Here is a 24,088-nt window from a genome sequence, read left to right on the forward strand (position 1 = left end):
CCCTTCTATCAATGGGCAAGAGACATGAATAGAACTTTCTCTAAAGACGACAGACGAATGGCTAACAAACACATGAAAAAATGTTCATCATCTCTATATATTAGAGAAATGAAAATCAAAACAACCCTGAGATATCATCTAACCCCAGTGAGAATGGCCCACATCACAAAATCTCAAAACTGCAGATGCTGGCGTGGATGTGGAGAGAAGGGAACACTTTTACACTGCTGGTGGGACTGCAAACTAGTACAACCTTTCTGGAAGGAAGTATGGAGAAACCTCAAAGCACTCAAGCTAGACCTCCCATTTGATCCTGCAATCCCATTACTGGGCATCTACCCAGAAGGAAAAAATTCCTTTTATCATAAGGACACTTGTACTAGACTGTTTATTGCAGCTCAATTTACAATCGCCAAAATGTGGAAACAGCCTAAATGCCCACCAACCCAGGAATGGATTAACAAGCTGTGGTATATGTATACCATGGAATACTATTCAGCCATTAAAAAAAATGGAGACTTTACATCCTTTGTATTAACCTGGATGGACATGGAAGACATTATTCTTAGTAAAGCATCACAAGAATGGAGAAGCATGAATCCTATGTACTCAATTTTGATATGAGGACAATGAATGACAATTATGGTTATGGGGGGGGAACAGAAAGAGGGACGGAGGGAGGGGGGTGGGGCCTTGGTGTGTGTCACACTTTATGGGGGCAAGACATGATTGCAAGAGGGACTTTACCTAACAATTGCAATCAGTGTAACCTGGCTTATTGTACCCTCAATGAATCCCCAACAATAAAAAAAAAAAAAAAGAAAATGTGTCAAACGGTTTATGAAGCTAGTGAATGATGCCCCATGATCATATCAATGTACACAGCTATGATTTAATAAAAAATAAAAAGACCAAAGTTAGGAGTCCATATATGGCAGTACCAGCCGTGTCCAATAAGCCTGTTAGCTTTCACCGAGTTGTGAATCAGGCTACTCTGGTAAGGGCTTCCCTCTGCTCAGGGAGCGGGTCCCTCTGTCCTTGGGAAAGCTAAATATTTACCTGCAAGCTGAGAAACTTAAGCCTTTTTCTTAGCTACATTGTACCCACGCTCAGCACTAGACAGAATTTATGAGTCTATAGACAAGAATTATTGTGTATTGCTCTGAGTTACCTACCACTACAGGGTTGTAAAATACTCCCTGAAGAATCAGAATCAGCCCAGAAGGGTGCATTTTGGTCCAGAACCCAGACTCTGGACAAGGCGCAGTTTCCGACTGAAACAGAAATTGTCCTCTACACTTCCGTTGCTTAGTGTCCTATTTATGGACTGCCTGGACCCAGAAAAGATTTGTTTTCCCCATCCAGATGCTATAAAGCTGTCATTTCTCTTATTTTTATACAGTATCTTCATTTGTAAAATGATGAGGTTGGATTAGATCATCTAAATTCCCTTATAACTCCTTAATTCAAATTCTTACTTTTGCTTTCATCCAATTTTGCCTCCCCCCAACCTCCATAAATCATTCATTTTTATTCAGCCTTCCAGGTCCTTACCAGTGAGGTGTGGCTACTTTAATGTGTGCTAAGGTGATACTGGACAGTTTTATTAATATGGTATTTTATCCTCAACATCTATTTCTACAGCTTCAATTATCATCTCAAATATCCTCACGATCCCAAAAGTACCACCAGATCCAGCTTTAAACATCTGCTGCCAAGAAGATCCAGATATCTGCCAGTGAAGATTCCATAAGCCTTCCCTTTTTCCTCAATCACCTATTATCCGTGGTCTGGCCTTAAGGAGAAGACAACCTCTCTTGGTAAGCTGAGGATGAAGTACAAAAACAAAGAAAAGAGAAGTAGGCAGCTACATGGTCTTCCGAGGACATTAGTTGGAGAAAGAGCAGAGACTTAACGGCTATCATGATGGGGTTTTAATTATTACAAAGACCGGGCATCGTGTGAACTAAAATAAAATCTTAACAACCCCCCAGCTGGTTAAATGGACTCCCTCTGGGCCAATGAGATCCCAGAAATAGCCTAAATACCCTGAGTTGCTGGTCAGGAGAAGGGAAGTCAGACATACTATTCATTTCTAACTCATTAGCAGACCTAAGGCTATGCCAGCCAAAGCTAAAACCACACCTGCAGGCCATCAATTCACTTAACAGGTAACGTGAGTCTGGGTGTTCGGCTTGTCTCTGACAGAGCTCCTTATCTTAAAACATTCCAAGTATTTATTTATTTATTTTGAGACAGTCTCACTTTGTCACCCTCGGTAGAGTGTGGAGGCGTCACATCTCACAGTAACCTCAAACTCTTGGACTTCAAGTGATTCTCTTACCTCAGCCTCCCAAGTAGCTGGGACCACAGGCCTCCCCCCCGCCCCCCCCTCCCACACACACAAACGCTGGCTATTTTTAGAAATGAGGTCTCACTCTGGCTCAGGCTGGTCTTAAACTCCTGAGCTTAGGCAATCCACTGGCCTCAGCCTCCCAAAGTGCTAGGATTACAAACGTGAGCCACTGTGCCTGGCCAAGATCTACATTTCTAATAAGCTCCCAGGTGATCCTGATGCTACTGATCCAGGGACCACACTCTGAGTAACACACGTTGGCCTGTTTGGGACAAAAAGATTCCGGAGCATGCAGAGAGGGCAGGTAGAGAACTTAAGTGCAACATTCATGTAGCCTTCTCTGTAAGGATGAGGGGGCCTCACTATAAATGAATGAACAAGGTATTTACCAACATTCCTGTTCTTTAGATCAGGAAGCTGAAATCTGATGGAATAGTGACCAACTGTGGGTCACCTTGGATGGCGATTTGTTGGCCCCTCCACAAATTATTAGAGTTTTAATCATATTATACTGGAGGACTTGCCAACACAAAACCAATTACTCATATGAATCTTGGCTGTAATTTTAACAACTTAAACAAAAAGTCCTAATTCCTAACGGACACGTTAATGACACAGAAGCTGAGGCATCTCTTTTGCACTAGAGAGAATCCATATATATTCATGTATCTGGAATAATCAAGATGTGGTCCTAACAGCATGGGTCTGAAGGCCAGAGACAGCTCAGATCTAAGAAGAGGTTCAAGAAGCCATGTCTACAGGAAACGTTTTTATACATGTATATGTGTATTACTATTTCCCCTGTGTACATGAACATTATTAGAACAAATTTTAATGAAGATTAAATCACATATCACTTGGGGGCCTTTACAATATTTTGACATTAAAGAATTAGGGTCCCTGTCTTCTGGAACATATGCTAGAAGTGATCTGACATAGGAAAATTCAAATTCCTTGGTACTACAAGGAATAGGGTATATATTTAAGGAAAATTATACCAATTTCTAAATGAATAGACTTCTCATTTTACAAATCAAGAAAGAAAATGCAAAATTTATCCTCAGATGTTTTAATAGAGGAAAGAACTTATTCCCTATGTACAGAACTTTCTAAAGAATATAGGTTGGCCACTGGCCAGGTAACCCAAATGACACCAAAGCCAAGTGCTCAGGGGGTACTAGATGTTGACGGTCCTGGGTGGTTTCACATCCTCAATTTCAGAAGACAACCAGCGGTAAGTGCGATGACGCCGCAGCACCTCGATGGCCTTGAGTTCCAGCGGTGTTGCCTGAATACCAAGGTCTTCTAAGCCCGGCAGGTGAGGTAATACCATGTCTGAGATGTGAATCTTTGAATAAACAAAGGACCATAGAGAATGATGAAAACAAGCCATGAACACTAAGTACTAACCTAGGCTTGGCACCTGTAGCTCAGCGGCTAGGATGCCAGCCACATACACCAGAGCTGGTGGGTTTGAATCCAGCCTAGGCCCGCCAAAGAACAATGACAACTACAATAAAAAAATAGCCGGATGTTGTGGTGAGTGCCTATAGTCCCAGCTACTTGAGAGGCTGATGCAAGAGAATCGCTTAAGCCCCTAGATTTGGAGGTTGCTATGAGCTGTGATGCCACAGCACTCTACCCCAGGAGACAGCTTGAGACTCTGTCTCAAAAACAACAACAACAAAAAAAACCCCAAAGTACTATCCTAGCAAACATTTAAAATTCAAGCTGGCTTACATGCCATTACTGAGACTTAATTTCTTCCCAAGAACATGTGGCAATTTTGATTCATATAGCTTACTAAAAGTGGACCACAGAAAGCAGGATTAAGAAAAAAAGAGACAAGGTCATGAAATACCAGATCAAGGTCCCCAGCAATAGCCAGGAAGCACTAGACACTGGGCGTTAGATGAGCCATTCTCCATATGGATTAAACAGAAATAAACCTCAAGCAGGCAAGCACATTTGCCAGGAGAGGAGTAACAGGAGGGTTCAGGAATATAATTGAGCTAACGCAGAGCTAGTCCATTCTTCAATTCTCTCTTATTCTTCGAGCACAGGCTCTCTGACTCCATTTTAACTTTTGAATTAAGGAGATAATGTAGCATTTGTTCCTTGCTCATTAAAAAGCAAGCCATTAACCTTTTCTGCTCTGACCATACTCAACCTGTCTGACTTACGCTCACAACAAAGCTAGAAAACCAAACCCATCTTGTTTGTAGGAAAAGATGAACTATATTTTCAAAGATGCAGATTATCCAAAAGCACATAAATAGAATCAACCCACATCCAGAACAGCATCAATACCTCATCCTACCTACCTGAAAGCCTGCAATTCTGTTTTTTTTTAAGAGACAGAGTCTCACCATGTCACCCTCAGTAGAGTGCCACACCTCATAGCAACCTCAAACTCTTGGGCTTAAGTGATTCTCTTGCCTCAGCCTCCCAAGTAGCCAGGACTACAGGCACCTGCCACAACACCGGCTTTTTTTTTGGTTATAGTTGTCATTGTTCTTTGGCAGGCCCAGGGTTGGATTCGAACCACAGCTCTGGTGTATGTGGCTGACGGGTGCTGAGCCAAGCCTGTAATTCTTGTCCTTGAGTGCTGTAAGGCAGTCTCAAAACCAAATCCCAAATCCATTCAGCCCACTGCATCAACATTTTCTCAGTTATACAAAGCCTGGCAATTAAGTTCACAAATTTGCTACTGTGCACTTAAGTTGGCACTGTACAAACAGTTCAGTAAGGTTTCACAACCTCGGTGTATCAGTGTCTCACAGTTGTGTTTGTGTCGACATGTGGCAGTGTCTTGCTGAGTGGTGTGAATTATTGTTGTTGCATGCTTTTGTGTGCTGTCATGAGAATGTCAACATTTGAATTAGAGCAATGAACAAACACTAAATTTGATAACTTGGCAAAGTGGAAGTGAAATCAGGGACACATTAGTCCAAGTTTATGGGGATAATGCAGTACACAGATGGATTAAATTTTTTTTCTGAGGGAAGAGAAAGAGTCACTGAAAAGGAGAGATCAGGGTGGCCAGTAACAAGTAGAACTGATGAAAACACTGCAAAAATTCATTAAGTTGTGCATCAAAAATTGTCAGCTGACTGTGAGAAGCATAGCTGACCAAGTAAACATCAACAGAAAAACAGTTAAGACACTCTTAACTGAAAATCTCGGCCAACAACTCATGGCTCTTACATCATAAAAATGTACCAACTCACATGGCACCATCTGTGAGGGAGTTTTAACCAGTACACAGATAACTGTATTGGAACACCCTCCCTATTTACCTGATCTGGTCCCCAATGACTTTTTTCTTTATCCAAAGATAAAAGAAATATTAAAAGGAAGATTTTGACATTTAGGACATCAAGAGTAACATGATAATAGCTCTCGTGGTCATTCCAGAAAAAGAGTTCCAAAACTGCTTGAAGGGTAGACTAGGTGCTGGTATTGGTGCAGTTTCCCAAGGGCAGTAAGTCAAGGTGACCATAGTCATATTCAGCAATAAGGTATGCAGCAATTTTTCTAGGACTAGTTCACAAACTTAATTGTCAGACTTCATAAATTTAAGAGGGATATTAATGTAAGATCAACTGAAGCATCAGTTTTCCTGCCTGTTCTTTCATAAATGCAGAAGGAACATCCTGGAAATGGCCTCAGCTTTCCAGACATAGCCTGCCTGGAGGGAAGATGCAGCTACCCATTCACATCCATTTCCTAACAACTATTTTCTTATCTTCTCTACACTGTTAAGGACTTTTTAGAGGACAGTTTGGCTGTTCCTTGTCAATATGTAATCCACAGTCTTCACTAGTAGTGATGGTGTAATAATTGGTATAGTATTTTTATTTTATTTTGCATCCTCCCCAGGAGCACGTGCACACACATAAGATAAAAGTCTAAGTGACTATTGAATTTGGCAGCATGAAGCTCAATGGGTGACCTTGGAAAGAACAGTTTTAGGGGAGAGATGGTAATAAAATCATGAAGAGAGTGGGTTAAAGAAAGAATGAAGTAAGAAACTGTGAACAGCAGGTATCCACAACTCTTTTGAGGAGTTAGGCTATGAAGACACACAGACAGGAAAGAGACTAAAAGTGCTTTCAAAAGAAGAGAGGGTTTGGCCTTGAAAAGAAGGTGGGGAGGGCAGATTTAGGCATGTTTGTATATTGCTCTCTGCTGGGAGTGATCTGGCAGAGAAAGAAACACTGATGTCAGACAGAAGGTAATGGAGGAGTCACTCCCTGGAGCAGAGGAGAGCGGGTGAGTTTTAGTGCTCTAGGATAGAAGCTGACCCCAGATGGCAGGAGCACCCAATAGACAAGATCGCGGTAACATCCAAGCAGGCAAATACAAACACATTTTAAGCCCTCCATCTCTGTAATTCTGTGCCCAGCATCTGCCAGGCAGACGTTCACCACAGGCACACTCACCCGCTCCACTTTGTCCCTCGTTGTCCAAGGCTCAAATGGGCTCATTTCAAAGAATCTTGCTATCCATCTGGAAAAAGGAATATATATAGCACATGATAAGCGTCTCTGTACCCAGTACTTTTTTTTTTTGAGACAGTCTCATTTTGTCGCCCTCAGTAGAGTGCCAGGGCATCACAGCTCACAGCAACCTCAAAACTCTTGGGCTCAAGTGATTCTCTTGCCTCAGCCACCCAGTAGCTGGGACTACAATGCCCGGCTGTTTTTAGAGATGAGGTCTCACTCTGGCTCAGGCTGGTCTCAAACTCATGAGCTCAGGCAATACCCACCTCAGCCTCCGAGTGCTGGGATTATAGGCATGAGCCCCCACACCCGGCCAAGTGGGATGTGCTCAGTACTTAAGGTAACCTATGAGAACCACTGGAAGAGAGGCTGCCATAGAAGGAAATCACTGCATTTTTTTTTTTTTTTTTTTGTAGAGACAGAGTCTTACTTTGTCACCCTCAGTAGAGTGCTGCGGCATCACACTGCTCACAGCAACGTCCAACTCCTGGGCTTAGGCGATTCTCCTGCCTCAGCCTCCTGAGTAGCTGCGACTACAGGCACCCGCCACAACACCTAGCTATTTTTTCGTTGCAGTTTGGCTGGGGGTCAGGTTTGAACCCACCACCCTTGGTATATGGGGACAGCGCCCTACCAACTGAGCCACAGGCGCCTCGCCATTTTTTTTTTTAAAGGAAATAATCAACATCTTAGCACCATAGCCTCGGATGCAACATCTGCCTTTTAGTCCCTGTTTCTTTTTAACCCAACTGGCTAACTTTCTGTTACGTGCTGGTGTACCTTGTTCTCCTCCAAAGAGACAATAGATCTTAAAACTTAAAATGAAATACAACCAACAAAAACCAAAGTAAACAAAAAAGATCAAACATTCATTAAAGTCTGTGTAATTCAATTTAAAGTAAGCCTAGGCTATTCAAATATGCTGTTATTCAGGTTGCAGGGCAAGCTGAGTGGTGTACAATATAAAACATAATTCCTAAAAGCAGGACCCCTAAGAACAAAAAGTAAAGTATAAAATTAGTAATTCAAACCAGGAAGAGAATATGAAACCTATTTTGATTATTACCATCTCTTCTACTGCTAATGACAACAGAGGAGGCTCCTTAGATGTTATCTGACCTCCTGTAATAAGTATCTGCAGAGCAGTGGGTTTTCCATTTTTTTTAATTTTTTTTTTTTTTTTTTTTTAGAGAGAGAGACAGGGTCTCACTGTGTTGCCCGGGCTGGTCTCTAACTCCTGGGTTCAAGTAATCCTCCTGCCTCAGCCTCCCAAGTACCTGAGACTATAGGCACATGCTACCATGCCCAGGAGTAGTGGGTTTTAAGCTACTCTGAGGAATCCCGGAAATTCACTGGGACCCTACAGAGGCCTGGGGTTCAGGGGCTGAAAGTAGATTAGCTCTGCTTTCATATGATTTACCCGGTGAGTTTTTATGGAAAAACTCAGGAAAACAAAGGTTCCACAGTTTTTCAAAAGCTTGAAAAAAATCATCCCAATGGATAGTATAAACAAATAAAAAGGAAGCTGGTGAAAATTTCTGTAGCAACATACAAAGTCTGTATTTTGAGAAATGGCAGAAAAGGATAATTCATTGGACTAACATAGCTTAATGAAAACATGCCTTACAAAGCTCCAACTCTCTGTGCCCTGGTTCTACACTAACATACCATTTCTGGTCTTTCAGTGTCTTCTGCAGCCCACGTGATGGGCATATGCCAACTCTGCCTATAACTCAATTTTATGTACAACCCCAGAAGTGCTCCACAGCAGTCCAGCTTACGCATCTTTCCCTGCACTGACGCCACAGTCACAAATGGTCATTTGTACATATTTCACAGTCCTTTAACTTACTTGACTTTTCTGTAGCACTTCATTCCACAAATATTAACAGAGTGCTTCTGTGTGCCAGACACTGTTCAGATGTTAGAGACACAAATGAACAGAAGAGCAGTATTCCCCTGCTGGGGACATCCATCCCCTCCATCCCCGCCATTCCTTCCTTGAAACACTCTCTTCCCTTGGGCATGTAGATGTCCAAACTCTGTATTTCCCACTCTTCATTTCTCTCTCATCGCTCTTCTTTAGACTCCTTGGTAAGTTTCTCCTGCTCTGTGGTGCTTTAATGGAGGGATTCCTCACGCTTCTGCAACCCTCCTTTTTACTCACTCTACAAACTCTCCCTACTGCTTTACAGATCACTGCATTAAATGAGACAAAGTAAACGGCTTCAGAAATAAAACACTCAAATATTGTCATCATCCTATATTCTAATTGGTTGTCTACGTTTTTGATATCCCATGAGACCATAAGCTTTTTGAAGGTTTACTATAACTTCTGAGTACCTAGCACACTGCGTAAGACATAGCAGGCAGTCAATACACATCTGTTGAAGGAAGGAATGAAAAACAAATGAAGGAGTGAATTGCCACGTTGGTTTATAAATCAGTCTGTGGCACACTGGATGTGCAAGTCTCCCTGATCAGACTACTAGGGTGTAACACGGTAAGTCCAAGATTTTAAATCCTTCAAGGGAAGAAGTAAACCAAGAAGGAGGGAGAGAAAAGACAACTGTAAAGCCAAGTCTGAATTAGCCTGGCTCCTTTCCTCAACTGCAAGGTCAAGCTGATGTAATAAAAAAGAAGCCCTGCCTGCCCCACTTCTGAGCGAGTGACAGGAAACGGGGAAACCTGATTGTTCTCTCACCCAGCCTGCCAAGAAAGACACTGCTCCACAATCAGACCTCAGTGGTTTTTAGTTAGAGGATCTGGAGAACTGCATTAAATTTCCCAACACACATCGTGTTTCTTTTATTTGTTTGTTTGTTTGAGACAGAGTCTTACTTCGTTGCCCTGAGTAGAGTGCTATGGTGTCATGTAGCTCACAGCAACCTCAAACTCCTGGGCTTGAGCAATCAATCCTCTTGCCTCACCCTCCCGAGTAGCTGAGACTGTAGGCACCTGCCACAATTAGATACAGTCTCCCTCTTGCTCAAGCCGGTCTTGAACTCTTGAGCTCAGGCGATCCACCTGCCTCTGCCTTCCAGAGTGCTAGGATTATAGGCCTGTGCAGTGCAGAGTGCTAGGATTACAGGCCTATACAATGAAGACGGCTAGGATTACAGGCCTGTGCAGTCCAGAGTGCTAGGATTATAGGCCTGTGTAGTGCAGAGTGCTAGGATCACAGGCCTGAGCCATTCCACTGGCCCCACATTAAGTTTCTTATCTGCACTAATCTACTGATTCTCCTGTAGGTTAATGCCATGACTCTAGGAACCTCTCTTAGAAATTCCAAGACCACACTCCCACAGTAACAGACATAGTTCCTAAGACCCTAAAGGACAGCATTAGAAACAAGTGTATGGAGTCTACTTTTTTTTAGAAGGCGCACAAGGAAGCATTCTACTTACCGATAGGCAAACCGTGGCAAAGGGTACGGGAGGAACGGCCTGTGAGCCACAGCAAAGACATACTGCACCAAGTCAAAGAGGACGTACCGATTTGGCCTAGAAAAAGAAAATACATACGTCTTCAATTTATTAGCTCCTCACAAATTTTCTTTTTGATAAAATCATCCATAATCCCACTAACTTATTACCAAAGATAAAGTGTAAAGGCAAGCATGAAACAAAGTTTATTGAGGAAGAGAAAGACAGGTTTAGAGTGAGAAAGTTTACAAAGCAAGATACCATAGACAGCGAATGGACCCCACTGCCAAAGGAAGTAGGCAAAGGGGTCAAAGTTAATATGCTTGATGATATCTTTCTCATCCCCTTACACATACACATTTTTTTGTTTTCATAAACATAAAGATTACATAACCTATCTTATTCTATAATGTCTTCATTTACTATTACACATAATCATCTTTCCATGTCACTAAATATGTTGCTGCTTATTACATATACTGCATTGCACATACTCATAATTATTTTATCAATTCCCACTTTTGAGATATTTAATAGTGCTTTAATGAACATTTTCATGTAAATATTTGTAGTTACTTGTGATTATATATTTAGAATATATTTCTAGAAGTGAAACTACAAAAACTATGTTTGAAAATTTTAAAGTTTTTATTGATTACTTCTAAACTGCCTTCCAAAATGGTTATGTCAATTTACATAAAATGTTAGTAAGAATGCCCCTTCCATCAAAAATAAGTTTTAGTCATAAAAAAATAAAATTGTATATAAAACCAGCACATTGGGCCAGGTATGGTGGCTCACACCTGTAGTCCCAGCACTGTGGGAAGCCAAGACAGGTGGATTTCCTGAGCTCGGAGGTTCAAGACCAGTAGGTGCAGGAGTGAACCCAGAGTGAAATCCTGTCTCTACAAAAAAAAAAAAAAAAAAAGCTGGGTGTTGTGGCAAGCACCTGTAATCCCAGCTACTTGGAAAGCAAAGGGCAAGAGAATCACTAAAGGAAGAACAGAAAAAAAAAATTTTTTTTAAAGAAAAAAAACAAAAAACTTCAAACTAAGAAGAGTGAAAGCCAGTTGAAATTGAAAGCAAAAATAAAATAAAATAAAATAAAAACCCCAGCACAATGATAAAGGATACTTCTTTAAATTACTATAACCCATGATTGCATTAATGTACACAGCTATGATTTAATAAAAATAAAAAAATAAAATTTTGCCAATTTGCAAGGTAAAAAAAAAGATGTCTCATGGTTTATCATTTCTTTAATATGAGGTTAATTTTTTCTTCACATATTTTTTGCCACTTACACATTTATCTTGTCTTTCCTCCTGGAGTCCTTGTCCATAACAATGATTTGTAAGAATTTTTTATATTTTACTGATATAGTTGAAATCTTTTTTTATTGTTTGTATTTTGCCTTTTGGTGTTGTTTATGGTATTCTGTGCATATAAAAGTTTAACCATTTTATTTAATCAAAACTACCAATTTTTTTCCTTTATGGCTTGGTTTCACATACAGAAAATCACTCTGACATAAATTTCCAAAAATTTTATCTAATGCTCTCAGATTTTTTTTACAACCATAAACTAAGTTCCTTCTGAGACTATGTTTACAAATGACATAAGGTAGCAACATAATTATATTTTTCCCAATGTATGAGCCAACTGCTTCAACACCATTTACTGAATCACTTGCTGAATCAAGCCTTTTCCCTTAAAGGGAAAGGTCACTATATTGTTCCTCAATATGGGACTATTTCTGGACTTTCTGCTCTAGTCCACTGATCTGAATAGTTTTGTACCATTGTAACCTAGCTTTAACAATTATCACTGCTTATGATACATTTTAATATCTCTTCACCTATTTTCCTAATCCCTTTTGCCTCAGAAAATCTATGGTAGCTAAGAGCTAAATAAAGGTTCAGTGAGAACTTCATCCTCCTGACATATTTTACAAAAAAAAAAAGAAAGAAAAGAAAATGTAAGCTAAGGGAACTATCAGACAAAGCCCTTAAATAGCTTCTTTCAAATTCCAAAAAGATTTGTAAGGATCGTTACAGGATATATATATAATACATGCTAGGCTAAGAACAACTTGAATTTGTATGATGACAAACAAAACTGATACCATGGGTAAACTAATTATATTTCCTCTTCAGCTGTTCTAAAGCACTTTGTGTTCCAGTAAGTGTGACTAGAAGACAAGTTTAAGTGTCCTCACTCATGGAGAAAGATACTTTGAAGGCTAAGACCTTCCCAGCTTAGATTTCGTGGTTCAGCATTGTAGGCATTCCTCTGCAAATATCCTCAGCTAAACCTGGTCTCACAGCCCCCTCTCTACTATATAGCAAAACCCTTACTTTAGTTCATCCAAATATGTGCCTTCTCTGGGCCTGAACCTCCAAAGTGACACAGTTGCAGAGCATATACAACTGAGCTAACTGACTTCACCTTATATTTTAGATCAGTACTTTCAAATGGAACCCTCAGTTCTGCTGGGCATTCCTACTATGCTCTCCTAGGAAATGCTCTTCCCCAGTCTCCCTGGGAATATTTCCTATCTTCTCCTCCATTATTACATTTTCCATGTACTTTTCTGACCCACTCAATCATGCGTTTGGGGTGATGATATCCTTAAATTTCAATGATAAAGGATACGTCTTTAAATTACTATAGCCAAACTATCTGCACTTGCAAATATTTTTGCCTTCTTTTACCTGTTAAAATTAAAAGAAATGTTTGCCTTTTACGGAAACCAAATCTTCACTTGCACTCTGTAACCAATTCCTCTCCATTCCTGAAGGGCTTTGCTCCTTTACCTTTTATGTTTTTTAAATGACTTTTTTTTTTGAGACAGAGTCTCACTTTGTTACCCTTGGTAGAGTGCCAGGGTGTTACAGTTCACAGTAACCTCAAACTGTCGGATTCAAGAGATTCTCTTGCCTCAGTTTTTCATTTTTTTTTTTTAGTAGAGACAGTCTCACTCTTGCTCTTGCTCAGGCTGGTCTCAAACTCCTGAGTTCAAGTGATCCACCGCCTCGGCCTTCCAGAGTGTGGGCTGGGCTTTGCTCCTTTCCATGCCTCCATCTCCTGAGTTATCAACTGCTATCTTTCCTGGACCATTCTTATCAACTTATAAACAAGGCCTGCAATCTTCGGAATCCAGAGTGGGACTTCCTACGGCAGGACATTCCTCTTTCATTACCATCTCTTTATCCCTTTCCTCTGCTTCCTTTGTAGCGGAACTTCTCCAAAGAGTTGCCTGCCTGTTGCCTCCACTCCCTGTCCTGACATGCAAGTCTCACTGCAATCCTATTTGCCCTTTGTCCCAGTGCTCCAATGAGGTCATTAAGGTCCTTAAGATGACACGAATCTCCATGCTGCCGCTCACTCAACCCCTTGGCAGCACCCAATATAGTTGCCGACTCCCTCCTTATAGTTTTCTTTCCAATTCATAGTACTTTCCTTTTTGGTCATTTATTCTTTATCATTTTCTTTAATTAATTAGTTGCAAATATCTTTGTCTTCTTTTCCCTGTTAAAATTAAATTAGTCTCACAACTAATCTACAAGCTTCGTAGAGGCAAAAACTTGTCCATGCTATTCATTACATAATTTACATACCTTATTCATTATATAATTTATATACATTAAAATCTACCCATTTTAACTAATTCAATGATTTTTTAATAAATTTACCAAGTTGTACAATCATCACCATCATCCAGTTTAAGCTTCTCAAAAGAAGACAAATGGCCAATAAACATATGAAAAAATGTTCAACATCACTAATTACCAGGAAAATGCAAATTAAAACCACAATGAAGTATCACCTTACCCCAGTTAGAATGGCTTTTATTAAAAATTCCAAAAGCAATAGATCCTGTCATGGATTCACAGAAAAAGGAATGTTTATACATTGTCAGTGGAACTGCAAATTAGAACAACCTCTATGAAAAACACTATTAGATAATTATAAATATATTATCTAATCCAGCAATCCCACTATTGGGTATTTACCCAAAGGAAAAGAAGACTCTCCCTCAAAAAGACATACATTTGAATGTATGTTTACTTGTTTATCTGTTTACTGAGACAGGGTCTTGCTCTGTCACCCAGGCTAGAGTGCAGTAGCATCAGTCTAGTTCACAGCAACCTCAGACTCCCAGGCTTAAAGTGATCCTCCTGCTTCAGCGTAAAGAGTAGCTGGGCCTATAGGCACACCCAGCAAATTTTTTCTATTTTTAGTAGAGACGGGGTCCTGCTTTGCTCAGGCTGGTCTCAAACTCCTAAGATGGAGTGATTCCCCCACCTCAGCCTCCCAGAGTGCTAGGTTTATAGGCATGAGCCACTATGCTCGGCTTTGAATGTTCATTGCAGCACAATTCACAATTGCAAAGAATCAACCTAAGTGCCCATCAATTCATGAGTGGATTAATAAAATAGTGTATATGTATACCATGGAGTACTACTCAGCTTGTATTAGAGTATTTTTCCTAATTGCATTAAGATCCTTCATGCCTACTTACCCTCAGCCTTAGGCAACAACAAATCCACTTAGAGTTGCCTTTTATGAATATTTCAATAAATGGAATCATATAATATGTGATTTTCTGTGTCTGGCTTCTTTTCTTACCATAATGTTTTTGAGATCCATACACATAAAATATATCAGTATTTCATTTCTTTTTATTGTTGAATAGTATTCTATTATATGGCTAGTTTTTCTATTTTTAGTAGAGATGGTCTCTTGCTCAGGCTGAGCTCAAGCAATCCACCTGCCTCTACTTCCCAGAGAGAAAGGATTACAGGTGTGAGCCACTGTGCCCAGCCCTGATTTCTTCATTTTAACAAAAGAATTTTAAAGCCAAATTCTTGGCACTTACCCAAAGAAAGCAAAGCTTTTTCCTTTGGCATCTGGATCTTTAACTGCATTAACAATTCCTTTTGATACATCTACAACCTATAAGAAATCATAAGATAAGGAGAAAGCAAGCCACACCAATCACAATAAAGATGTGATAGAATTAAAATAATGGCATTGCCTATTTGCAGAAAGCTTCGTTAAAAACTCTTCTCAAGAGCTCAGATAATCCCTGCATTAGAAGGCTCACCTAAGCGTTTTCCTGAGTAGGATGTACTTACCACCGTGTGGCCCTAGCCTTTCTGACCTGCCTTTGCCCCCTATCTTGCCAATCTCATCTCTCACCCTTCTTCCCAATTCTGATCCTAAGCCAACACCAACTAGTAGGCCAAACCATGTGGAATTGCTAATATTCTACCATTTCAATTTGGTTTCAAAAATAGAAATTTTAGATGGTTTTAGAACCTATGCTTCTCAACTGGGGGTGATTTTAGACCCCAGGTGACATGTGACAACAGAATGGAGACATTTGTAGTGTTACGACTTGAGGGTGGGGAGGGCTTGGGGAGTAGCAGCAACTGCCATCTTTGCCTAGAGGCCAGAAATGCTGCCAAACGTCCTCCACCCGACCCCGTAACAGAAAAGTATCTGCTCTGGAACATCAACAGTACCACTACTGGTTCAACGTAACTTGGAATCCAACATGCTCTTTCACCTGTGGGCTCTTATAAACACTGTTCCTTCTGCATGCCATATGTTTCCTCAATTCCCTTTCATCTGACTTACCTTTAATCATCTTTTTTTTTTTTTTGTGAGACAGAATCTCACTTTGTCGCCTTTGGTAGAGTGCTGGGGCATCACAGCTCACAGCAACCTCCAACTCTTGGGCTTAAGCGATTCTCTTGCCTCAGCCTCCCAAATAGCTGGGACCACAGGCACCCACCACAATGCCCAGCTATTTTATTTTTGGTTGTAGTTGTCATTGTTGTTTGGCACGGTCAGGCTGGATTCAAACCCATCAGCTCCGGTGTTTATGGCTGGCGCCCTAGCAGCTAAGCTAAAGGTGCTGAGCCACCTTTAATCATCTTTAAAGTCTCACCCTAAATGTCATTTCTTCTGAGAAACCCAAGTCTAGATTAGGTTCCTCTTTGATGTATGCCCAGCACATTCAGAGATCCATAAATTTTTCTTAAATCAATGAACAAGTGAAAACATTGAGTAACCAGGTGAAACAAATTCACAAAAAGAAAATGGAGTTACTAGATTAAGACAAAACTAGAAACCTCATCACCCAAATCTGAATCCAGCTAAAGCCCTTGATCTAGGGTACTTACATATACTGGTTGTTTCTGTGCCTTCCGGCCCAAGGAAATAAGAGGTACACCAATAAAGGAACGGATATCTGGCAAGAGAAAGAACGAGAACATTCCTGAAAAGGTGACAGGTGCTGTTTAAGACCCACATATCTGAGGGGTGACGAAATAATAAATGTAGCAGATTCTGAGGAAGCAAATGATCTTACAAGGAGGGCCATTTGTTTTTCAGATAACAAACATGAAAACAAAAATGTCAAACATTTAAAGACAGGAAGAACAAGGAAAAGAGGTCGAATGGCTGGACACCTAGTCTACTTCATAATGCTAACTGCACAGCCATGCCCAAGACTGGACTCTTAACTGCACCCACTCTAAGGAGGAACACAGGAACAGAAGAGTGATACAGCACAGATAACTTAGAAAAAGTTCATGTTCAAAAACATAAATTTTGTATATGGCAAATAAAGTACTAAAAATCTGTGGGAAATTGAAATATTTGATACATGCTGCTAGAACAATTGTCTGTTATTTGAAAAAGTAATTATTTATTTTTTTTTTTTTGGAGACAGAGTCACACTTTGTCACACTAGGTAGAGTGCTGTGGCATCATAGCTCACAGTAACCTCAAACTTGAGTGATCCTCTTGCCTCAGCCTCCTAAGTAGCTGGGACCATGGGTGCCTGCCACAAAGTCTGGCTAGTTTTAGAGATGGGGTCTTGCTCTTGCTCAGGCTAGTCTCAAACTCCTGAGTTTAGGCAATCCACCTGCCTTGGCCTCCCAGAGTGCTAGGATTATAGGGGTGAGCCACCATGCTTGGCCAAAAAAATAAATTTCAAAGACAATGGCTCAGTCCTCACCATAAACTAAAACATGTCCTAAACAGATTAAAATGTAAAGATAAAAAGAGGCTTTTTAAGCATCTAAAAGTAGAAATTATTCACAACAGCATCAAAAAGAATAAAATACTTAGAAATAAACTTAAGATGGCAAAGGTTATAAGTACAATGAAAACTACAAAATATTACTGAAAGAAATTAAAGGAGACATAATTAAATGGAAAGGCATCCCACGTTTATGGATTAGAAGACTAAATACTAAGATGTTACTAAGGTTTGAATGTGTCCCCTCCAAAATTCAAGCATCGCCAGCATGATAGTATGAAGATGTAATCAGGCCATGAGGGCCCCTCCCTCATGAGTGGGATTAAGGCCCTTATAAAGGAGGCATCACAGAGCATTCAGCCAGTTTGCTTTTCTGTCTTTCTGCCATATGAGGACATAGATGTGTCCCTTTTGCCCTGCTTTCCACCACATGAGGACACAGCAAGAAGACCCTCAATAGATGCTGGTTCTTTGATCTTGAACTTCCCAGCTTTCAGTGAGAAATAAGTTTCTTTTCTTTATAAATTACCCAATCTTAGGTATTTTGTTGCAACATAAAATAGACTAAGGCAGATGTCAATACTACACAAAGCAATCTGTAGATTAATACAATCCTTATCAAAATTCCAACATCCTTTTACAGAAATACAGAAAAAATCATCTTACAATTCATATGAAATTTAAAGGGACCCCAACCAGCCAAAACAATCTTGAAAAAGAAGAAGCAATTTGGCCAAGCATGGTGGCCCACACCTGTAATAATACAACTCTGGGAGGACAAGGCAGGAGGATCACTTGAGCTCAGAAATTCGAGACCAGCTGCAGTGGGAGTGAGACCCCCTCTCTACCAAAAATTGAAAAACTACCCGGGTGTTGTGGCAGGCTGGATGATGATGCTACTGCACTCAATCCCAGAGTGAGGGAATGAGATACTATCTCAAAAATAAATAAATAAATGAATAAACGAATGAATGGAGAAATTTAGCTGTCTCCCCTCACCATCCCTTGGTGGGTTGTCATGAATTCCTCCCCCCTCATTGGCAGGTCTCCACAGTGCACCACAGACACTGGTCCATGCAAAACACCCCTAGTCCTAGGAAACTGGGTACAGTTCAGAAAGGGAGCTGCCTCCTTGCCTGTCATACAACCAACACACAACACAGGTTCCTGGGGAACCTGGTGCTAAACCATTCCCAGAAGAACTGCTTCTGAGTTGGGGTTTCCTATGTAGCACACATAACAGCTCCCTCTGTGTGAGCTATTGAAAGTCAGCCCGATACATAAATTTAACTTCTTTAAAAAAAAAAAAAAAGTTATTAGTTTGCATTCTCTATAGATTCTGGTTACTAGCCCTTAGTCAGATTTATAATATGAAAATATCTTTTCCTATTCTGAAGCCCTGTCTGTTTGCTTTAATTGTTGTGTCCTTAGCTGTGCAGAAGCTTTTTTTAGCTTAAGTCCCAGTTATTTATTTTTGTTGTTACAGAGATTGCCAGTGGAGTCTTCTTCATAAAATCTTACCCCAGGCCAAATCCAAGAGTTTTCCCCACACTTTCTTCTAGGGCTTTTATTGTTTCATGTCTTAGATTTAAATGTTTTATCTATCGTGAGTCAATAATCCCATTTATCAATGGGCAAGAGACATGAACTGAACCTTCTCTAAAGAAGACAGATGAATGGTCTACAAACACACGATATCACTTAATCCCAGAGAGAACAGCCCACATTACAAAGTCCCAAAGCTGCAGATGTTGGCACAGTTGTGGAGAGGAGGGAATACTTTTACACTGTTGGTGGGATTGCAAACTAGTGCAGCCTCTTTGGAAAAGAAGTATGGAGAGTCCTCAAAAAATTAAAAGTAGACCTTCCATTTGACCCCACAATCTCATTATTAGGTATCTACCCAGAAGAAAAAAAATTATTTTACCATAGGACATTTGCACTGGGATGTTTACTGCAGCTCAATTCACAACTGCCAAGAAGTGGAATCAACCCAAGTGCCCATCAACCCATGAATTGGATAAATAAGCTGTGGTATATGTACACCATGGAATACTTTTCAGTCATAAAAAGATGGAGACTTATACTAGAACTATGTCCCAAATGAAAAAAGAGAGAGAGATGATGGGAGACTTGACATCTTTTGTACTTACCTGTATAGATGTGAATAACATTCCTCTAAGTAAAATATCATAAGAATAGAAAAGCAAGTATCCAATGTACTCAATACTAATAGGAAACCAATAGGTGAACAACTGCAGCCCCATGAGAGAAAAATACAACTACATCCAAACAGTGAGGGAAGGAAGAGGGAGGGAGGAGGAGGGAGGGGTTTACGTGCTACCACCTAACGGGCACAATATAAGAGTATACGGCACATTTCCTGGGTGAAGGGTTCAACTACAATTTAGATCCTACCTAACAAATGCAAACAGTATAATCTAATTATATGTACCCTTACATCAATCTAAAATTAAAAAAAAAAAAGAAAAGGAAAAGAATTTGGACATCAAGACCATTCAATAGGGAAAGGGCAGTCTTTTTAACAAGGATTATCCACAGGCAGAAGAATGAAACTGGACCCTTGGACCCTTATCTCACACAACATACAGAAACTAACAAAATGGATCAAAGATCTAAACCTAAAAGCTAAAAACTAAGAAACCCTTAGACAAAAACGTAGGAGGAAAGCTTCATGACATTGGACTTGGCGCTGATTTCTTAAAAGCACAGGCAACAAAAGTAAAAATAGATAAATTGGACTAACTACAAAATAAAAAAAATTGCACATCCAAAGATACAAAAGAGTGAAAAGACAATGTACAAAATTAGAGAAATATTTGCAAATCATATATGTGACAAGGGTTTAACATCCATACTATATAAAGAACTCAACAACAACAAAAAAACATACAGCCCAAATAAAAATGAGCAAAGGACATGAATAGATATTTCTTTTTTCTTTTCTTTTTTTTTTTTTGAGACAGAGTCTCAGTATTTCATCCTCAGTAGAGTGTCATGGCCTCAAACTCCTGGGCTTAAGTGATTCTCTTGCCTCAGCCTCCCAAGTAGCTAGGACTATAGGTGCCCACCATGACTGACGCCCAGCTATTTTTTTTGGTGTAGTTGTCATTGCTGTTTGGCAGGCCAGGGCTGGATTCAAATCTGCCAGCTCTGGAGTATGTGGCTGGCACCCTAGTGGCTGTGCACAGGCACCAAGCCAGATATTTCTCTAAACAAGATATACGAGTGGCCAAAAAGCACATGAAAAGATACTCAACATCACTGATCATTAAGGAAAGGTAAATTAAAACACAATGAGATACTACTTTACAACCAATAGATTGGCTACTAACAAAAAACCCAGAAAATGACAAACGATGACAAGGATATACAGAAATTTGAATCTTGTGCATTATTTGGTGAGAAGTATTGCAGCCACTGTGGAAAACACTATGGTGGTTTATTAAAAAAAGTAAAAAGTAGATATACCATATGTTCCAGAATTCCACTTCTCATATTTGTACAACCATGGTCACAGCAGCATTATTTACAATAACCGAAAGGTGGAAGCAACCCACACTCTCACTGATGGATGAGTGGTTAAATGAAATGTAATGTGCATACAATGGAATATTACTCAGCTTTAAAAAGGAAGGAAATCTTATCACACCGCCTCAGCCTATATCACATGGTATAACACAAATGAACTTTGACATTATGGTAAGTAAAATAAGCCAGTTACGAAAAGACAACTACTGTATGATTTTACTTACATAAGATAGTCAAATTTCTAGAAACAGAAAGCAGAATAGTAGTTGCCAGAGTCTGGGAGAAGGAGGGAAGGAGGAGTTGTTTAATAGGAGAGTTATTTCAGTTTTAGAAGATGAAGAAGTTCTGGAGATTGGTTGCATGAGCAATGTGAGTATCTTTTTGGTTTTTTTTTAATTTTTTTTTTTTTTTTTTGAGACAAAGTCTCATTCTATCACCCTGGGTAGAGTGTCGTGGCATCATAGCTCACAGCAACTTCAAACTCCTGGATTCAAGCAACTGTCCTGCCTCAGCTTCTCAAGTAGCTGGGATTCCAGGTACCCACCATCATCCCTGGCTAGGTTTTCCTATTTTTAGAAGAAGCGGAGTCTCGCTCTTGCTCAGGCTGGTCTTGAACTCCTGAACTCAAGCAATCCACCTGCCTTGGCCTCCCAGAGTACTAGGATTACAGACATGAACCTCCATGCCCAGCCACAATGTGAACATTTCAATACTACTGAACTCTACCTTTTTTTTTGGAGACAGAGTCTCCATTTGTCGCCCTCTATAGAGTGCTATGAAGTCACAGCTCACAGCAACTTCAAACTCTTAGGTTTAACTGATTCTCTTGCCTCAGCCTCCCAAGTAGCTGGGTCTACAGGCACTCGCCACAAAGCCCAATTATTTTTAGAGACACAGTCTTGCTCTGGCTCAGGTTGATCTTGAACTCATGAACTCAGGCAATCCACTCGTCTCAGCCTCCCAGAGTGCTGAGATTATAGACGTGAGGTACGGCACCTGGCCTGGGTCTTTTCTTTTTCTTTCTTTCTTTTTTTTTTTTTTTTTGTTCAAACAACTTTAATAGACATGAATGACAGTGTCTGTCCTCCCACAAGTCCCCGGGTATTGCAAGTGCTGGGCTGACACTCCTCCTCCACTACCCTGAAAGCTCTCCAAGCACAAAGCTGACAGAAACCCAAAACAGTGAGCTAAGTCCCCACCACATTCTCTCAGACAGTAGCACCCAAGCCCTCCTGATGCAGGTCAGAGGCGCACTGGAAATAGCATGCTAGTCTCATGTCAGGGAAATGGCTTAAAAAGCACAAATAAAATACTACCATTGTCATCTATTTTCCAACTGGTTCATTTTTGCTTAACACTATTTCTTCAATTCATCTCTCTCTTTTCTCATTTTACTATGAGCAGTCAGAAGGGGCCAAAGTGTTCCTTTAACATTTTGCTTAGAAATCTTCACAGCTAAATGAACAATTTCATCACTGGAAAGTTCTATCTTCTACTAGAACACAATGCAGTCAAGTTCTTTACCTCCAGTTTCCAATAACATGTTCCTCATTTCCAACTAAGACCTTTTCGCACTGCCCTTAATGTCCACATTTCTAACATACACCTCGAAACTCTTCTAGCCTCTGCCCATTACCCTGTTCCACTGCCACACTTTCAGGTATTCATCACAGCAGCACCCCACTTCTTGGTACCAAATAAAATACCACAGACTGGATAGCTTAAATAACAAAAATTTATTTTCTCAGTTTTCGAGGCTGCAAGCTCAAGGCCAGCCAACATAGCTCCTGGGGAGGGCCCTCTTCCTGGCTTATGCACAGCTGACTTTTAACTATTTCTTCACATGGCCTTTGCTCAGGATGTGCACACAGGGAGAGAAAAAGACCTCTTCTCTCTTCCTCTTCCTATAAGGTCACCAATCCCACTGAAGTAGGATCCCACCTTTATGACCTTACTTAACCTTAAATATCTCCCAAAATCCCTATCTCTAAACAAAGTCATATTAGGAGTTAAGGCTTCAATATATGAATTTGGGAGGGCGCACAATCTAATCCACAGCAGATGACAAATTTTATATTATGTCTCCTTTAACACACTTTTTTAAAAAAAATGTAGAAATTGATATAGAATGTAAGCAGACATAGCAACAGGAAGAAAAACAAGATAAAAACATTAACATTAGATAAACCAGCATCCATACAATGGGATTCATACAAAGGGATATTATTCAGCTATAGAAAAAAAATGGGCCATCAAGCCATGAAAAGACATGAAGGAACTGTAAATGCATATTGTGAAAAACATTGATCTAAAAAAGCTGTATGCTGTATGATTAAAATTCCATGATACTCTAGAAAAGGCAAAACTATAAAGATAGTAAAAAGATCAGTGGTTGTGGGTGGGGGTAGGGAAGTAGGGATAAATAGGTAGAACACAGGGAATTTTAGGGCAGTGAAATCATTCTGTACGATATTCTAACATCTTGCCAAGATCACAGAGTCAAATTTAAACTCAGGCCTCTGACTCCCATTTTCATGCTCTTTCTATTAATCTAAGCTGCTTCTTTTGATACTGAGTAGCAAGACCATATTGACTATGAGAATATAACTTTAGGGAAGAAAACGGCAAATGGGAGAAAAGAAATCTATATAACCTTAGTCTGCCGATCAGAGAATACAACTAGCTCATGCTCAACTTCAATTTGGTTAATCAGTATCATTTTCTTCTACTATTCAGAAAGAATACATACTTGCAAAATGATTGAGGAATCTATCTTCTCTTCCAAAGATGTCTGATGGCTTTATGATAATGGCTTCTGGAAATGCATCTCTCACTTCTTTCTCTCCAACAGCCTAAATAAATAACCACACAAAACTGTTCTGAGCTCTGAGATCAGTAAACAAAGTTTCCCTTCTTTCCACTATTAGGAAGCTACTTGTAATTGAAAGGTCATATTTTCGTCCAGATAAAGGTAATGATGTGATTCATAAAACTCAGTTACACAGAATTTTCTTTTTTAATAACACACAAAAATGCCCTGTTCCTTTTAGCTTTTATTGTTTTTCCCCCCATTTTTACTTTATGGAAGTTTACGTTGAAGAAGAAAGGAGATCAGAGTAGAATTTTTCCAGCCTCCATTTTCAGATTCTCTGGTTTGTGTCAACAATCTAGCAGCCTGCCAGGAAAAAGACCA

The 24,088-nt window shown here is 40.0% G+C and overlaps 1 protein-coding gene across 2 annotated transcripts in view; it reads right to left on the bottom strand.

The window, feature by feature from the left end:
- Window positions 1–3,409: 3,409 nt before the first annotated feature.
- NDUFA9 (NADH:ubiquinone oxidoreductase subunit A9) overlaps window positions 3,410–24,088 on the bottom strand; it is a 33,222-nt gene continuing 12,543 nt past the window's right edge. For both annotated transcript variants that reach the window (XM_053554813.1, XM_053554814.1), the window contains exons 6-11: window positions 23,645–23,747; window positions 16,481–16,548; window positions 15,169–15,245; window positions 10,269–10,364; window positions 6,802–6,868; window positions 3,410–3,704 (exon numbers count right to left, since the gene is read on the bottom strand). In XM_053554813.1, the coding sequence (XP_053410788.1) occupies window positions 3,534–3,704; window positions 6,802–6,868; window positions 10,269–10,364; window positions 15,169–15,245; window positions 16,481–16,548; window positions 23,645–23,747 (582 nt within the window). In that variant the 3' untranslated portion in view covers window positions 3,410–3,533. The remainder of the gene's footprint in view (window positions 3,705–6,801; window positions 6,869–10,268; window positions 10,365–15,168; window positions 15,246–16,480; window positions 16,549–23,644; window positions 23,748–24,088) is intronic.

The sequence above is a fragment of the Nycticebus coucang genome, chromosome 12 (assembly GCF_027406575.1).
Source record: "Nycticebus coucang isolate mNycCou1 chromosome 12, mNycCou1.pri, whole genome shotgun sequence".
Taxonomy (NCBI): domain Eukaryota; kingdom Metazoa; phylum Chordata; class Mammalia; order Primates; family Lorisidae; genus Nycticebus; species Nycticebus coucang.